General features: G+C 45.2%; 1 protein-coding gene across 1 annotated transcript in view; it reads right to left on the bottom strand.

The window, feature by feature from the left end:
* The window catches only part of ZC3H15 (zinc finger CCCH-type containing 15), a 605333-nt gene that overhangs the window by 429088 nt on the left and 159604 nt on the right, over positions 1-16641 (bottom strand). The window contains exon 2 of the mRNA XM_069615782.1: positions 12582-12683. Within this exon, the coding sequence (XP_069471883.1) occupies positions 12582-12683 (102 nt within the window). The remainder of the gene's footprint in view (positions 1-12581; positions 12684-16641) is intronic.

The raw sequence follows: 16641 nt of genomic DNA, 5'->3' as shown, positions 1-16641 counted from the left end.
CCATCTCAAGGATACACTACTATGATGGTTACCATAGACTTGTTCACTCGTATGGATCATTTTACGCCCCTCAGTAAACTACCATCCTCCTCCGAACTAGCTGGAATCTTTCTGGAACACATATTCCGTCTGCATGGACTTACTTCCAGTATCATATCTGATAGAGGACCTCAATAAGTCTCACAATTCTGGAAACATCTCTGCCGAATTCTGGGAATTCAACGTGCCTCTCTTCAGGGTATCGCCCCCAAACCAACGGAGCCACAGAACGTGCGAATCAGACCCTGGAACTGTATCTTCAATGTTTTGCCACCAAGGTCCAGAATGACTGGTCACTCCCGATACCCGTTGCTGAATTCGCCTACAACAACTCCGAACATTCAGCACTCAAAACCAGTCCTTTTTATTGTAGTCAAGGGTTCCATCCATCGGTTTTACCCTCTCTTCTTCCTCATTCTACACCGGTACCTACCTGTTGACTCCTGGATCGAAACCCTTGTTAAACATACACCAGGAGGCCAAGGAATACTTCGAGAAGGCCAGAATGCAGACCAAGAGATATGCAGATTCCAAAAGAAGACCAGGCCCCTCTTATGCAGTCGGTGACCAAGTATGATTGGCATCAAAATTACTACCCCGACATCTACGACCAAACAAGTTGGCCCCCCGGTACTATGGTCCATTTCCCATCAAGGAAATGATTAACCCCGTCTCATACCGGATCAAACTACCAGACTCCTGGAAGAAAATTCATCCAGTTCTTCATACCTCCTTATTGAAACCATACATTTCATCCTCCCGGAAATCCTGTAGACCTCCTCTGCTGGTCGACAACCAACTGGAATATGAGGTATCCCGGATTTGCGATTCCAGGTATAAACGGGGCCAGCTTCAATACCTTGTTAAATTTAAAGGATACCCTCCTAGTGAAAGAACCTGGGAACCTATTTCTAATATCAAGGCCCCTCGGTTGCTCAGAAGATTTAACCTCATACACCCGGGCAAACCTGGAGGAAAGGGTCTTCGGAGGAGACATGCTGTCATGAACTACAGAACACGTCCCTTTTGGACTTCCTGGTCCTTGTCACAACGGGGCGTGCACTCCATAATACTCCCAACATGGTCGTCCAGCGTGAAACCCCTTTCTCGCTCCATGCGCTGGACGTAACGTATTCTATTAATAGACCACGCCCACGGATCACTACTTTGCAATAGCATTGAGACACGGAAGGCTTGGACTATTAATAGAATACGTCTATCTACCCGTTCCTTGCCCCTTCCTTTCCTCCCATCTCCTGGACTCGTGCGCTAGTTGCACTCTTCCAGTTTCCCGGATTCCTGGATCCGCGTCCCGGAAACTGAACGCACTCTGGAGTCGGAAGAGACTCGGGCAGCCTTGTTTAAAACCAGGTCTGTCCGCAAGAAGGCAGCGACCAAGGACTCCAGCAAAGAACGGACCCAGGTGAGAAGGGGGGGGGGACGACTCCTTGACACAATGTCCAGAGTGTGAGGAAGAAAGGAGAGAGGAGTTGAAGATTACTCCAAGGTTTCTGGCTTCAGTTGAAGGTGTAGTTTGGGGCGGGGGGACCACGGAAGAGGCCCAGAGGGATAAGACGGAGGGGAAAGAAGGAGGGAGCAGGGGGTCCAATGGGAAGGATCCCAGTTTTATAGCTTATAATAGAGTTTTTAAGCTCACTTTAGTAGCCCATCTATGTCGTTTTGGGTGTATTGTGCCTCAGCCAATGGGACATCTAGTGACAAGCCGCACGCAGGAGGCCATTTTCAGATTCTAACCCCCAAGAGATGAGTTGGCAAAATATAGCCTCCCATAGGGGTGGTAGGTGGGCGCATGTTAATCCATGAAAAATACCAATGCTGGAGAACAGAAGTTACAGGTAATCAACTTACTCCTTCTCCATCATTGGATCCTTCATGGATTCACATGCTTTGAATAGATTGCCACAGCAGTGAACATCGTGTAATAGGAGGTAATGGGAGAAAGCATACCTTATTGAAACATGCGTTGCAGGACGGCTCTTCCGACCTTTGCTACCGCTTCTCCATCTATTAAGTAATGCTTGACAAAAGGTGTGTAGGGCTGCCCAGGTTGCTGCCGGGCATGTGTCTGACAGGGGGATCCCTGCTGAAGATCACATTGCCATAGTGGAATGAGCATGAATAGGTCCCTGTAGCGGCCGTCTGGCCTGGGTGTGCACCATGGAAATTGCAGCGGAGATCAATCTGGCAATACCTTGTTTTGAGATAGGCATACCTTTGTTAGGGGGCCCCAAAAGCCACAAATAGTTGAGACGTGCGCCTGAAGTTCTTTGTTCGGTCTATGAAGAAGTTTATAACTCGAAGGTCTAGCAAGTGTAGAGCCTGTTCCGCTGGTATGAATGATAGGGTAACCTCAGTTTGTAAGTGGAAGGTAGATAGCACTTTGGAATGAACGTAGGGTTTGTTTTCAGGATGAACTTGATCCTTTCAAACCAGAGATAATGGAGGTTTAACAGATAGCGCATGTATTTCTGACATCTGTTGGAAGGACATGACTGCCACCAGAAAAGAAGTCTTCCAAGACACAAACTTTATGTCTGTGGTCGCCATTAGTTCGAACAGAGGTTTCATTAGGGCAGACAGTACAGTGTTTAAGCTCCACCGAGGTGGTGCTTTTTTTGGAAGCGTAGGTGCGGAATAAGCCTCATGGCGTTTTTTACAATGCAGGCTGCGAAAATGGGAGCTTTTCCTTGCTTTCTGGTGTAGGAAGAAATCGCAGCTAAATATACTTTGATGGATGGGTGTGATGAACCACCTTTGGCTAATTTTAACAGGTACTGTAGGATTTGGTGAGGCTCCACACAACGGATCCAACTGTTCATGAGAACACAAAATGCAAACCCAATCCCACTTGTACTTGTATGATTCGTTTGTGGACGCCGCACCGTCAGCCTTTAGGATGTTCCTGCACTTCTATATGAGAGGGACTTGTCCAAACTCATGAGCCAGGACTTTAAGATGAGCACCCCTGGATTGTGGTGTTGCACCTGTTGGTTGCACATGGTCAGCAGATCAGGGTCTTGACCAGAGGAATTCGACGGTCCTGAATCAGGTGCACAAGCTTTGAAAACCACGATTCTCGCCCATGTTGGCGCTATGAGAATGACCGTGCACTTATACATTGCAATCATTGGTATGACCCTGCATATGACTGGCATTGGAGAGAATGCATAGGCGAAGATTCCGTCCCATGAAATTGCAAACGTGTCGTCTAGTGATAGAGTGCAGATATTTGTTCGCGAACAGCAGGGCATTTCTTGTTCTCCGATGTGGTAAATAAATCGATGGTCGGTGTTCCAGATCTGTTGAAGATTTGTAGGCATTTGTCCGCCAGTAGCCACTCGTGTGACTAGTCATTGGCCCTGCTCAGCTTATCTGCAGTTTTGTTCTCTTTTCCTGGAAGAGAAAAGGCTTGTAGTTGCAGGTTTTCAATGGCCCATTGCCAAAGCCGTTGGGCTGCTCTAGAGAGTGCCCTTGATCTCGTGCCTCCCTGTTTTTGCACATAAAACATTGTGGTTGTGTTGTCTGAACACTCTTAACACTTTGCCTTTTAGCACTGGCTGGAATGAGTGGAGGGCGTAAGCCACTGCTTTCAGCTCTAGTATGTTGATGTGGAGTTGTGCCTCGGTCGGGGACCAACGGGCCTTCACTGATAGTTGGTGGGTGTGTGTGCGCGCACCCCATCCTGTTAGTGAGGCATCTGATACCAGGGTTTCTTGAAAAAGCAGACCCATAAATGTGACTCCCTTGGAGATGTGGGATGGTATGAGCCACCACCGCAAGTGAGCGACTTCATTACTGTCAACATATTGTTCCATATTCCAGTTAGCTGGGACCACCGATCCGCTAAGAATTCTTGTAGCTGCATAATTTGTAACCTTCAATGTTGTCTTAGGGGAATGCATGACATCATGGTGCCTAAGAGTTGCATGACGGATCTGACTGACCGTGGCGCCTGGGTAGTACTTTATGATTAGATGGAGTATTGATGCAGCCCTCTCTACCGAGGGATGTGCCCGGCCCTTGGTGTTGAACTGTGCCCCTAGGAACACTAATGTGTTTGATGGCTTGAAGCAGGACTTGCTTGAATTTATTGCGAAGCAGAGGCTTAAGAGGGTGCTGGACACCTGCCAGATCGCTCTTTCCGGCACTCTGTGCGATGGTGCTCGTACCAACCAATCGCCCACATATGGATAAACATGGTATCCTTTTTCCTGAGCAATGCAGCTATCGGAGCTAGGCAATTTGTGAATGTTCTTGGGGCTCAGCAACGGCCAAATCGGAGGACTTTGAATTGGAAGTGATTTGTGCCCACGGGAGATCTTAGGAACTTCCTGCGACTTCTGCGAATGGAGATGTGAAAGTATGCGCCTGAGATCTAGTGACGCTAGGAAGTAGTTTTCCCTTATTGACTTGACATCTGCCAAGGTGACCATTTTGAACTTTTTGACATTTGTTGAGACTTATGTCCAAAATTGTTCGCCATGAGTCGTCTGTTTTTTGACAAAGAATCTGGAGTAGGTTCCTTTGCCCCTTTGATGTTGTGGGACTTTTTCGATTGAGTTTTTCATGAGCAGTTGCTCCACTTCGTCCTGTGTTAGGTGAGGCTGGTGTTGAAATATTGGGAGCATCGGAGGGGTGTTTGGAATTCTATGGTGTGACCCTTTTTTTTTATGATGTCCAACATCCACCTGTCTGTGGTTTACTGTTGCCACTGCTGTAGATGGTGATGCAAGTTGCCTCCTATTTGCTGCAGTGGACCGTGGGTGTGTCTGACAAATGTCAGCCTTGTTTTTGCTGCCTGCCCCTAGAAGCGGATGTTTGTCACCTTCTTGTTTGTATGGGTGCATTCAGAGATACCCATGGTAGTACGCTTGCGAATATGAGGAAAGAGCGAAAAGTGTGCCTCGCTGTCAGTGTGGTGAGTGATCTTGCTTATCAGCCTGTTTTTGTGTCTTTTAGGACATCATCAATTTTGGGACCAAAGAGTTGGTCTCTCTCAAAAGGCATGTCTATACAACTAGCAACTTTGATTGCACATCTGTTTTAAAATCTGTGCATTTTACCAATGCCCGTCTCCTAAGTCCTACCCCATTACTAATTTGTTTAAAAGCTGTTTCCGCCATGTCAACTGCGATGTTGATCGCATGGTTTCAGGCGTTGTCACCCTCTCAGAGGGTGCCCAGGGCCTGTTTTCTTTTTATCTTCGAGTAGGTAGTTTAACAGCGGTGTGAGCCGGTTCCACATCTCGCGGTCATACCTCGAGATTATTGCCAGTGAGTTAGCCACTTTTACTGTCATGGCTCCTGTGGCTAGGACTTTTTAGCCTAAAACATCATGTTTCCGTCTGTCATTGTCAGGTGGTATGGCACATTTTTGACCTTGCGTTTTTGACACCTCAGGTACATTGAATTTCTTCTCTAAACAGCCTTTTGATGCTGGTTCCGAGAAAGGTTCACATGAGTAACAGACCTTCCCAAACGTGGTCTAGGATGGGAGTCGACATTACCAACTTCCTGCGCTTGTCTGTTAAATTAAAAAAGGAAACCATCCTTTTTCTGCTCCAATGGCATTAGGCCAAATTTCTCACAAGCCTTTTGTACAGTATTGTGAAAAGCAGTTATGTCATTAGGCGGAGACTGACGGAACAGTTCCTCAGTCTTGCATCAGACCCAAGTCCATGTCATTCCAGTTATCTGGCTGCGTAGGTTTCGAGTTATCAGTGTCTCGGTTACCTTCCTCATCGTCGGTGGTAGAAGATTGGAGTTCTCCTACCTCTTGACTGTACGCGTAATGGTGTGGCCGTGGGGAGGCCCCTCATGTTCTAACATGGCTGCTGGTCCCGTTGTGTCGTCTGTGCCTCATAGGCTTGAAATGTGGTTTTCTTGGTTCCTTCACCTGGTTTCTGTCCGGCCTGCTTTGTTTCCCCCAAAGGGACTGGCGCCTCATCGGGTGTTTGCAGTTGGGGCTGGTTTACTGGTAGCCTGGTCTCCAGTTGCTGAAGTAGGTTCTAAAGAGTAGATAGTACTTGTAAAGATAAACGGATTGTTTATTGAGTAACGATTCTGTTGGTTGTGGTGGAGCAGCCGGGGTTGGTAGTGTAGGGTGCGGTAACTCCTGTAACCTTCGTTCCACTGGTGTTTCCCCTGGCAAATATTGCTTTCTTAAAATGACAAGGGTTCCTGCCCCAATCAATGTGGTGCTCAGTACCTGGTCTGGAAGAAATGATGAGACCAAAGACAGTATTGGACAGTATTGGACCCTTGTGTGCTATTGGGTCATCAGTGTTCATTTCAGGTGACTGAGGTAAAGAACGTACGGCACCTTCTGCTTCTATGTCCTGCTTTAGGCGACGTTTAGGTGAGTGGGGGTGTTTGATAGGCAGTTTAACTATTGGACCTTGCGGTGCAGAGTCCTGTATTGGCTCTTGTTCCTTTCTATGTGGCATAGATTTGCCACCAGACATGGTTTGTGCTTTTATTTTTTAATTTTCCTTCAGTTTTCCTTGTTGACATTTTGTGCGTGCCCGTAGACTAAGATGCCTTAATGTCCTTTGTCGCCTCCCCCTTCCACCCCCCCATTGCCGGCGCAGACAGGAAGGTGTTGGTGACTTTCCATGTACTGTTACTGATGCTGCAGACACTATTGTTTCCTGTGGATGGAACAGTCGATGGGGAGGGATTTGACGCTGCAGTCTACTGGGTCTTTGCCTGCACAACTGTCGTGGACGGGCGTGTGGACGATATTGAAGATTTTATTTGCTTACTAGTCGACGATTTCAGCGACGATAGTGTCGTCGATGACTAGGCCGACAACAATGGTTTTGCGGTCGGCGACGACTACGGTTTGATGGCAGTCGACGATGACTAGGCCGACAGATTTTGAGTTTGTCAATGACAATTGTGTCATGGACGGTCAGGGCACCGTCTGCAGCAGTTTGCTGGCAACATTAGTTGGAGTACTTATTGCAGACTCTAGTCACCGTTTTAGTCGTCGGCGGGCTGCTCGTTGGCAAGGTCGTCGACGGACAGACTTCAGTTTTTCCTTCCTTTTTTCTTTTGATGGTCGCAGATGAAGATGTAATTTTCTACTCTGACCTGGCCCTTTTATAGGTTTTTGGCTTACCTGATTTTGCTTCCACCACACTTCTAGAGGATTCAACCTCTGAAGGGGGGTTATCTACCCTCATTGAGTCAAAGGGCTAGTCTTCTTTTCATATCCTTGAGGGTTTTTGTGCTAAAGGTGGCACATATTTCACAATCCTCCTGAATGCGATTAGGATAGGGGGCAGTATATATGCATTCAGAATGCCCGTCTCCCTCATACACATTCTTAATCCCACATGACTGGCATGCCTTGAAAAGGGCTTTCCGTTTTTCTTCCACATTATGAAATTAAGAAGCACTTATCTGTACAGATGTCTTTGTAAAGTTGTGAAGAAATAAGTTGGTGCCGGGTTTTATTTCTCCAGGAGAGAAAGCCTTGAGGACTCCTCAGAACGATGTGCGGTTAGAATCTGAAGAGGACCTCCTGGGTGGGGCTAGTCACTCTACGTCCAATTGGCTGAGGCACAACACACCCAAAAGGAAATAGATGTGCTACTAAAGTGAGCTTAAAAACTATTATAAGCTATTATAAAGTGTTACCGAGGATTCCCAGCCTGTCAGCTGTGATTATTCAAAGCATGCGAATCCATGAAAGATCCAATTATGAATAATACCTCTTGATTTAATCCTTTTAAATGTCTTAGTGCTTTTCTTAGGTCACTTCTTTGGGCTACCAAGGCGTCACTGTAGGCATGCCAATGTTTGCAAAAGCCATTCTTTTGACCTTGATTTTTACCATAAAACATTGCAGGATCGAAGTATAATGATCACCTCGTTATCCTCCTTTAAGATGCCCCACCCTGAATATGGATCAGACAAACTATGTTAGGTCTGGTCATATTGAGCCTGCAGCCTCCATTTAATACTTCCAAAGCCACGTTCATCCAGGCTCCTTCCTTTTTGTTCACAGCTCCTGTAGTTCAATTTCAACAGGGTATGGTCACTGGCCACAGTCCTCAACACCTCAAAAGCTTTTATGTTCTGAATTTAGTCCCTGGATATAAATAACAGTTTTTTTTTTCTAGGTGCTAGCAAGTCTCCTCGTTGGGAAAGGATGAGCACTAGTGATTAAGTTGGTGAGTTTGGGGTCAGCTTTCTGGAGTTCACATTTTTGTAGTCCACAGTAAATAATCTCCCTGCTGAGTGATTATCCAGCAAAATTGGGAGCCCTTGCTGACCAGATTCCTGTACATTAACGCAAGAAATAAACTACAATTATACACGTTGCTTCACTGAGGTACTCATTTAGCATACATCTAAACAATGTTCACTGTGGTGCTTTCATATTGAAGGAATATTTTTGCATGTTGGAATCCTATTAAACATGCAGCACATTCTCAGATTCTAGTCCATCCAGCATTTGCCACAGGGATATCATTAAAAAAAAAACACGAAAAAAAGGACACATTGTGCACTTATGTTCCTTATGCAATCTGAATAAAAAGATGTGCTTCTTCGTGACAATATTGTAAGAGGAGTGTCAACATTAGGATTTTGACAGTGTAAAACAAGATAAGTGATTTTGAGATTACTCCGTTTCTTTATTGATTTTCAGCTTTAAACAGGCAAGGTCATTCGGCAGTAGTCAAATACATGGAAATAACAAAGATGAATATCAAGAATGGAGTAGGACGCAACATCCATATATTCCATCATGCATGCTGGTATGAACTTCAGTATCATAGTTATAAAAGTGCACCATACGAACTGTATAACAAGTAAAAGAAAAACAAGCAACAGTCCGTCTACGCATAAAATTGTTGTCTAACCTTATGGTCAATAACGTCATTTCAGAAAAGGAGAGGCAAGGGGATCTTGAGGGGGGGGGATTTCTTGGTTAGGCCTGGGTAGGCCAATATCGTCAATTGGCTACCGAATGCTTTATCTAACTGGGGGGAGGTGACCTCTTCAGGGTATCTTCTCATCGTTTGTGTGTGTTCTTGTGCACTCGCTCTCAATATGGTAATATCTGCTCTTGAACACAGCTTAACGTCTAATATCCATAATTTAATAGGAGGGGGTTTGCAGACTTCCATGCCATGGCTATTCTCCCGACGGCTAGTATGTTGGCTAAATGCACTCGTTTGGTTAGGGTCGATGTATATTCTGTTTGGAGTCTGAGGCCCCACATGCTGGAAAGTAGGTCTCAATGTCACTCCCGCTTTCGTCAGTAAATCCTGTATTCCCTTCCAGAAGGTGGCAATAGTGGGGCACTCCCAGAACATGTGTAGTAAGTATGTACTTTCTAATTTGCATCTAGGGCAGCTATGCAAGGTGGTCGGGTAAAGTTGAGAAAGTCTTTCAGGTGTCGGGTACGCCGATATTACTAAATTGCTCTAAACCTTTGATGGAAGGATATTGCTTTGCGATGTAGCCATACAGTGTACCATTGTATATCGTTGAATGCGACACCTATATCCTTCTCCCATGCGTGCTTTACTGTAAGGACTGTTCGCATCTCCTTCGTCAATAAAGCATAAATATTTTGTATCACCTCAGGGCCATCACCACTCTCAAAGTTCTGACATCCAGTCTTGTTCAGGTTTTTTGGGGGAATCAGTGCCAGGCAGGATTGGCCGTCTTACACAAGGTCATTGATGTCAGGAACAGCCCTTGCAGTAGGTCCTGGCTACTTTGAAGGTCTGCTAAGGAGCAGACATGGCCATCTATGAACATGTCTCCACACGTGTCCAACCCCTGTGCCTTCCATATTATGTTTAAGTGTTCATTAATGTTATGGGAGTAGAGAGCACCTATCAGCTTTTTACATGCACAACGCCCGATAAAAGGTGGCCAAGTATACGATCATGGGAATGTGGCTGTTGTCAAGGCGTGCCCAAAGAACCTCTTTGATGTAGTAAGGTGCAATCTTGTCTCCCAGCATCTTGCTCTCCAGATTGTTCTCGTCCGTCAGCAATCTTGCAATATATAGCAATTGGGAGGCCAAATAGTAAAATTGAAAATCCTCCTCCACTGGTCTACATATGGTATGCAGCGCAATTTTGCATCTACTGTTGGGTCCCATAACAATGTGTGTAGTTTGGGGTCTAGTTCTTTGAAAAAGCATTGTGGGATACAGTAAGCTATGTTTGCCTACTGATAAAGGAAAAAGTAACATTACCATTTTGGCTATAGTGATTTCCCACCTCCCCCCAATCAAAGATATGGGCAATTTCTTCCACAATGTGATTGATGCATCCATTGTGTGCAGTGACGCATGTGTATTACTTGTATACGTATCCTATGGCTCATGGTAGCATATCTATATCAAGGTATTTTAAGTGCACTGAACACCACGTCAGCTGGGGCTCAGGGCTCCCTGAACTGTATTGTGCCTTACGGCCAAGGGGAAAAATACAGGATTTATTTATTCCAAAATTGTCAAATATCTCCAACACACCAGGCGGGAGGAGCATGGATCCCGCAAGTATAGCAGGATATCATATGCATATAATAACAGATTATGTTCTCTGTTAATCACCACCCCTATGTCACAGTACTGCTTGAGGAAGCAAACATGCCACAGGTTCCATGGCCATGGCGAAGAGGATGAAAGAAAGGAGACAGCCTTGTTGCACTCCTCAGCCAATTACCATATGCTTGATATTATGTTTGTTTTAAGCCTCACTGTGGGGGTCTGGTGCAACAGCGGAATTCATCTCAGGATAGGTTCTGAGAGGACAAAGTTTTAAAACAGCAAACACTCGGTCACAGTTAATTTTATTGAATGCCTTGGTTGATAATTCGCTCTTTTAAAAAGCATGCATCTGCCGTTTTCAGATTTGCATTAATAAGCAATGGCATCCCTAATGAGAATCAAGTTCAGAAAGACATCCTTTTTTCATTGAGATTTGCATTGGATTAGGTGCAACGTCTGGACAATAGCCATGGCTGATAGCTTCTGGGTTTTTGAATGCACATACTGTGTGTGGAGGAATAAGGCAGATCTATGTAAATCATTGTTTTAAGAAGGTTGATGGGAAATCTAATTGAAAAGAACATTCTGATGCAAGAGCACCGAAGCCTAGAGTAGCTTAGAGAAACTCCACTTTGAATTATATACGTGCAGTCATGACGGAGAAAAGAAACTTGGCATACTTAATTGGAATTTACTTGCAAGCTAGCTTTCTACTGCCTTCACACGTTTATTCAAACACCTGTTTGCAAATGCCAAAAAGGTATGTAGATGTGTTACTCACCGAAGCAGCTTCAAAATAAACGATAAAGCACGAGTCTTAAATGTATTATGAAACAAATCGGTTTGTGGATCCCTTGAAGGTGGTAGAAGTGACTTTGGGAGATCAGGCATGTCCATTTGCTAATTTGAAGGAGTGAAAACCTCAGTGAAACCATAAAATCATCCATCCGTTTCACTGGATCGAATGTGTCAAAAACCTATACAAGTTGTTGATAGGGAGGAAGGGTAAGTGTGTCTGGATTACTTGAGGATTGTATGTTGTCCGTTCCTGTATTCACCCTCAGTGCTGCTACTACATACTTAACAGACTAACCTCACCTCAAAAATAGTTTCCGATTTCCCATACATGTGCTAAATGTGTTTATATTTCCATGCATACAAAGAGCTTGCATATTTCTTACCATTTCCCAAAGAGGCGCTAAAGTAAAAGGATAAATGGTAGCCGATGAGGAAATCCAACGTTGACTGCACAACATTCCTTTTAGTTAGAATCAAGAATCAAATCCATGTCATGTTTCAAATGGCGACAGAGTGGGGATTGTTTCCTCCAGGGTAACACAGGATATGTAGTTAACTCGTTATTTTCTCTACTGTTACTTAGGAGTGGTGTTGCACATTAATTTTCATTAAAACATTGAAGTAATAATCAGCAGCACCTTGGTTAATGTTAACCGATTTTATTTAAATTAGCACTCAAATGGAGCTCTCGGGTAGCCTTTTTAGATAATCTTTGCAACTCTGCAGTAAACAAAGTAACAAGAATAGATTGATTACTTGAGTACCGACAGTAAACGGGGCAACATTGAATCATCACTATACAGTAGACAATCCTATCAAAAAGGAGATGCCTGTGTGCAGTGTAAGTGTGGCCCTGTTTTTCTCCAGGCAGCATGTCAGTCTTCCAGTTCTTTTCCTGTTATCCGTTTAAGATTTGCGGCAGTAGCAAAGATTCATTCTAAAATGGCTGACCACAGGAGTCAATTTAAGTCCTGATTTGGGGGGCTAATTTAGACATTTACATACAATATACTGCCAATCACCAAGGTACCGACAATCACTTTTCAATAGCACTCCTTTAAAGGAAGCATGATCTACGATACTTCTCCCTTGGATTAGCAATGCAAATCCTATTTCTTCACACTTTTTTCTGCTATTTGTTAGTTTCGGCACACTTTCTCTAGCATCATTTCAAATATTATAACTAGTATTGTTTTGCTTACCGTACGTGGATTTTGTGCGCCAGTTTTCACTTGGTGGGTTACAGTTTTAATGAACTTCTGTTGTTTGGCTCCCTTCTTGTTCTTCAGACCAAATGTTTTGTCCTTAAATAAGTGAAAAACGCAAAGTTATAATCAGTTGAAAAGTCCCTAAACACCACCACAAACTGGCTTCACAATATCTACGCAAAGAACCAAATATTATGGCAGTTACAATGTACCACTAGGACAATCGTGCAAGGTGCAAACACCAAAACATTTCTCAGTGAACAAATTATGGAAAATGCTAGACCAAGCCACGTGCCCAATTCAGACAAATTTCCAAACCCCTCTCCAAGTAGGTATCCAGTACTCAATTCAACCAACTCTCAAATCTTGACACTAACACGAACACTCCCTCAGTCCTCCTCCTTGACCTCACCTCTCCTGATCGCACGAGACACCCTGGGAATCGCAGGTCAGGCTCTGACGCGATTCATCTCCATTCTCTCCATCCACCCATCCCAGGTGGAACTTGGAGCCTTTCTCTCGACTATTGCTCTCTCGACCTGTGGCGTTCCCCAGTGATCTCCCCTCTCCCCTTGGTTATTCAACATCTACATGGATGCCTTGGCTTGTGTGATTGCCACTTTCACCTCTAACTTCCAGTGTTACGCTGATGACACGCAACTATCTTTCAGGCTATCCTCAGCCACCATCTCCTCCTCCTCCTCCTCCTCCTCGCTCATATCTGACAGTCCGCTATTCAGTCATGGTGTGCTGCAACGACCTCCGCCTCAACACCAGTAAGACTGAGATCATTCTTATCGGGACCCCTGATCCCGCTTTCCCACATTGCTCGTGCTGGCCTCCCTTGGCCCTGTGCCTGCACCCACCTGCGAGGCAAAAAACCTCAGTCATCTTTGACTCCACACTCTCCTCTCACATTTCTGACATGTCTAAAAAAATCTAACTATCGGCTACACCTCCTCTGAGGTACACTCCCCTTTCTCACTTTCTCCCAGCGGCTCACTGTCTCCAGAGCCTTGGTTCTCTTTAGGTTGGACTATTGCAACAGCCTCTTCCTGAACCTTGTTTCTTCTGCCCTGCACCCTCTGCAACTCATCCAGAACAGAACTGCAAGACTTATCCTTTGCATCAAGCCCAGCAACCGCATCTCTGGCACTGAAATCTCTCCACTGGCTCCCCATGGCTGCAAGGATCAAGTTTAAGACCCACTGCATTGTCCACAAGGCTTTGAGGCCTGGGAAATGCCTACCTGCAACACTGCCTACCTAACTACTGTCCCTCAGGAGCACTCTGCTCATCTACCTCCAACGTTCTGCGAGTGAGCCGTTAGGCAAAGTTTGTATGCAGTACCCTTTGGGTGCATTACAAACAACTGACTACAGGTGTAGGAAACCCAACCTTTGGTACAAGCTTGTACTACACAGTTTTGGTAGTGTGTTGAGCAGCCAGGCTGATCTCAAGAAGGGCCAGTGTGAGCTGTAGGGGAGATGCACAGAAATTCACAGTGACAAGTAACAGCTTACAAGGTTTCTTGAATAAACAATTAATAATTTTATCATTCAGTTAGAATAAGCCTTCTTCAGAAGGGAGCAATATATCAAGTAACACACACACTTAATACTGTACACTCTTAGTTTCTATACCAGTAAAGACCCTTTTGGGATGGCCCGCAGACACAACCTATACCCTCCGTGACTTCAATAGCTAGGGTGCTGGGGACATTAATATCTCTTGTTTGCATTTAGAATACTGTTAGAATGATGGTAAAAAGGTGTATTTAGAATACTGTTAGAATTATGGTAAAACGGTATAGGGTCAATTGAACAAAAGAGACCACAACTATTCTTAAGCAGGCAAATACGTTTGGATCCCCTAAGAAGAGTCATTCAGTACATAGGCTAAGCCAAAGTCAATGGGCAAAAGTCTTATATAGGATGAAGCACTTCTGGTAGTTAAGTAGAGAGTCTTTGCACAATGTTTTAGAAGTCTTTGAAGAAAAGAACAAGAATCAAATGTAGGGCCACACGCTGATTAGACTTGTGAGAAGTAGAAGATGCAAGAAACTCTACAGTGAGAGGTAAGTTCTCTCAGACTTTACAATACCTTTGCATTGAAGAAAAGGTGCAGCAGATGACTTCTGTTCCTGTGCAGCTGTTCCTGGGCCTAAGTCGTAGTGACAAGAGGGAGGAATTCTGGGGACTCCTGCACTGCAATGGGACAGTCGATGCTCGCAACCAGCAATCTTCAAATCAGTGACTGTTGAGTATTTCAGCTCCTCGGGTCTACTGCAAATAGCAACACTGTGGTTCCTGGCTGTCGAGATGGAATTTCCTTGCTTCTGGGGTCCCGCACTCTGTTGAGGGGGCTCAGGCTCGGTCACTCCTGCGAGTCCGGAGGATCTTCCTGGAGCTCTAGGCCAGCTTAACAGCAACGCAAACAATCTGGCATTCCTCTCCCTGGCTATACGGTTTCCAGCAGAAACTCTGTGGAAATTCAACCAGCTCCAAGATGGATGTCCAGGTGGCTTACTTTGGAGTTGATTGGTCCCACCAGCTCAAGGGGAGAAGTCGTCCTTGCAGGGGCTTCTCTGTCAATACGAATATGGAGTTTCAGAACAGCAGCAGGGCTTCACCGGGCAAACCAACGGTACAGGAGTTGTAGCAGGCGTCCTCTTCAAGTTCTCCTTCGGTTCCTTTGTATTTAGTTCTCTCCCATTCATTCCAGCCTAGCTGCCAATCACCCAGTAGGGTGGCTGTCCTTGCCGGAAAGTGAGCCGGCCAATCACTACAGAGTGCATTTGTGTCTCCTAGGAGACTAACCACAGGTAGTTTTGGGCACCACTTCCTGCCTACCCCACACAACCTGAAGCCAGAGGCAGGCTTCACTCGTGAATCCCGCCAAAGGCAAAGCAAACAATGGAACAAACCTTGTTGGTGCACAGAGTAAATCTCAAGAAGGAACTTTCCACAGAGAAATGGCAAAAAAAAGAAGACGACCGGGCCATTTTGACAAAAAAAGTGGCACCCTTGGGTTCTTTACTGCAGCTGCGAATGCAGCCCGCGGTAAATGCACACCACGGTAGTTAAAACGAAACCACTGCCACCAGCCATTCAGTGAGAAAAGGGCAACATAAAACGGTTACATGAGAAGCTAGACAAAGGTGATAATAGATAACCCCTCCTGCACCCTATTGTAAAATAGTGTGTGCTGGGTCTAGAAAGTTACAAATGTAAGTAAAGTCAATTTTACTTTATTGCTCTGGGAAACAGTTTATCCCAAAGAAGGTATTTAAACCTTTGGAAATCTGAAAGACTTCCCTGTGCCACAATGTAAAAGATGATGCCTATGGAGTTTGTCAGACTCCACAACCAAAAGAAAAACAAAATCACATTAAAATACATGAGTGGGGAAAAAGGGTCTCTCACTCCAGGTTAAAAAAAAATCAAGTCCTCAAAATCCAGCAAAGTAGATGGGGGTCACCAAGGTGGAGGGAATTAGTACATTTCCGAGAATTCTCCCTAACATGAGCCAGTTCTCCAAGCAGATATTTGGAGGGAGATCCTTATCCTCAGCATGTGTCTCCCTCTGAAATAACCTCTCTGCCATCCTCCGTCTTGAGCCTGACCTCCTTAAGTTGCGGAAACTCCTCAAGCCCTTCCTTTTTTCCTTATCCTTCGCTCTATCTCTACCCTGCTAACATAGCCCTCTGATCGATGCATCCTCTTCCTTACAGGTTGCTGACTGGCTTCCTGGTGTACCTCAGAGTCTCACCGGACCCAGGCACCCCTGAAAGTTTCTCACACTTGCCCCAGGGCCCTACATCCACCCACATTCACTGCACTAGAATAACCCAAGAGAGTGGCCCTCTCTGCACTTACCCCAGTCTCTACCGACTGGGTGCACTTGTACCACCCCCTCCCTGTGACCTTCTATGCACTTGCACGACCCAAATGCAACAGGCCTGATGAGCGTCTTTTCTTCCTCGTCTTCTTCCTGCTTTATTGCACTTGTAACTGCAGAATTGCTGTCAGGCCTATTTGCTGCGCCTCAACTG

Source organism: Ambystoma mexicanum, chromosome 9, assembly GCF_040938575.1.
Source record: "Ambystoma mexicanum isolate Mex_15411 chromosome 9, UKY_AmexF1_1, whole genome shotgun sequence".
Lineage (NCBI taxonomy): Eukaryota > Metazoa > Chordata > Amphibia > Caudata > Ambystomatidae > Ambystoma > Ambystoma mexicanum.
The sequence above is the reverse complement of the archived record's forward strand: the minus strand, read 5'-3'. Positions and strand labels throughout refer to the sequence as shown.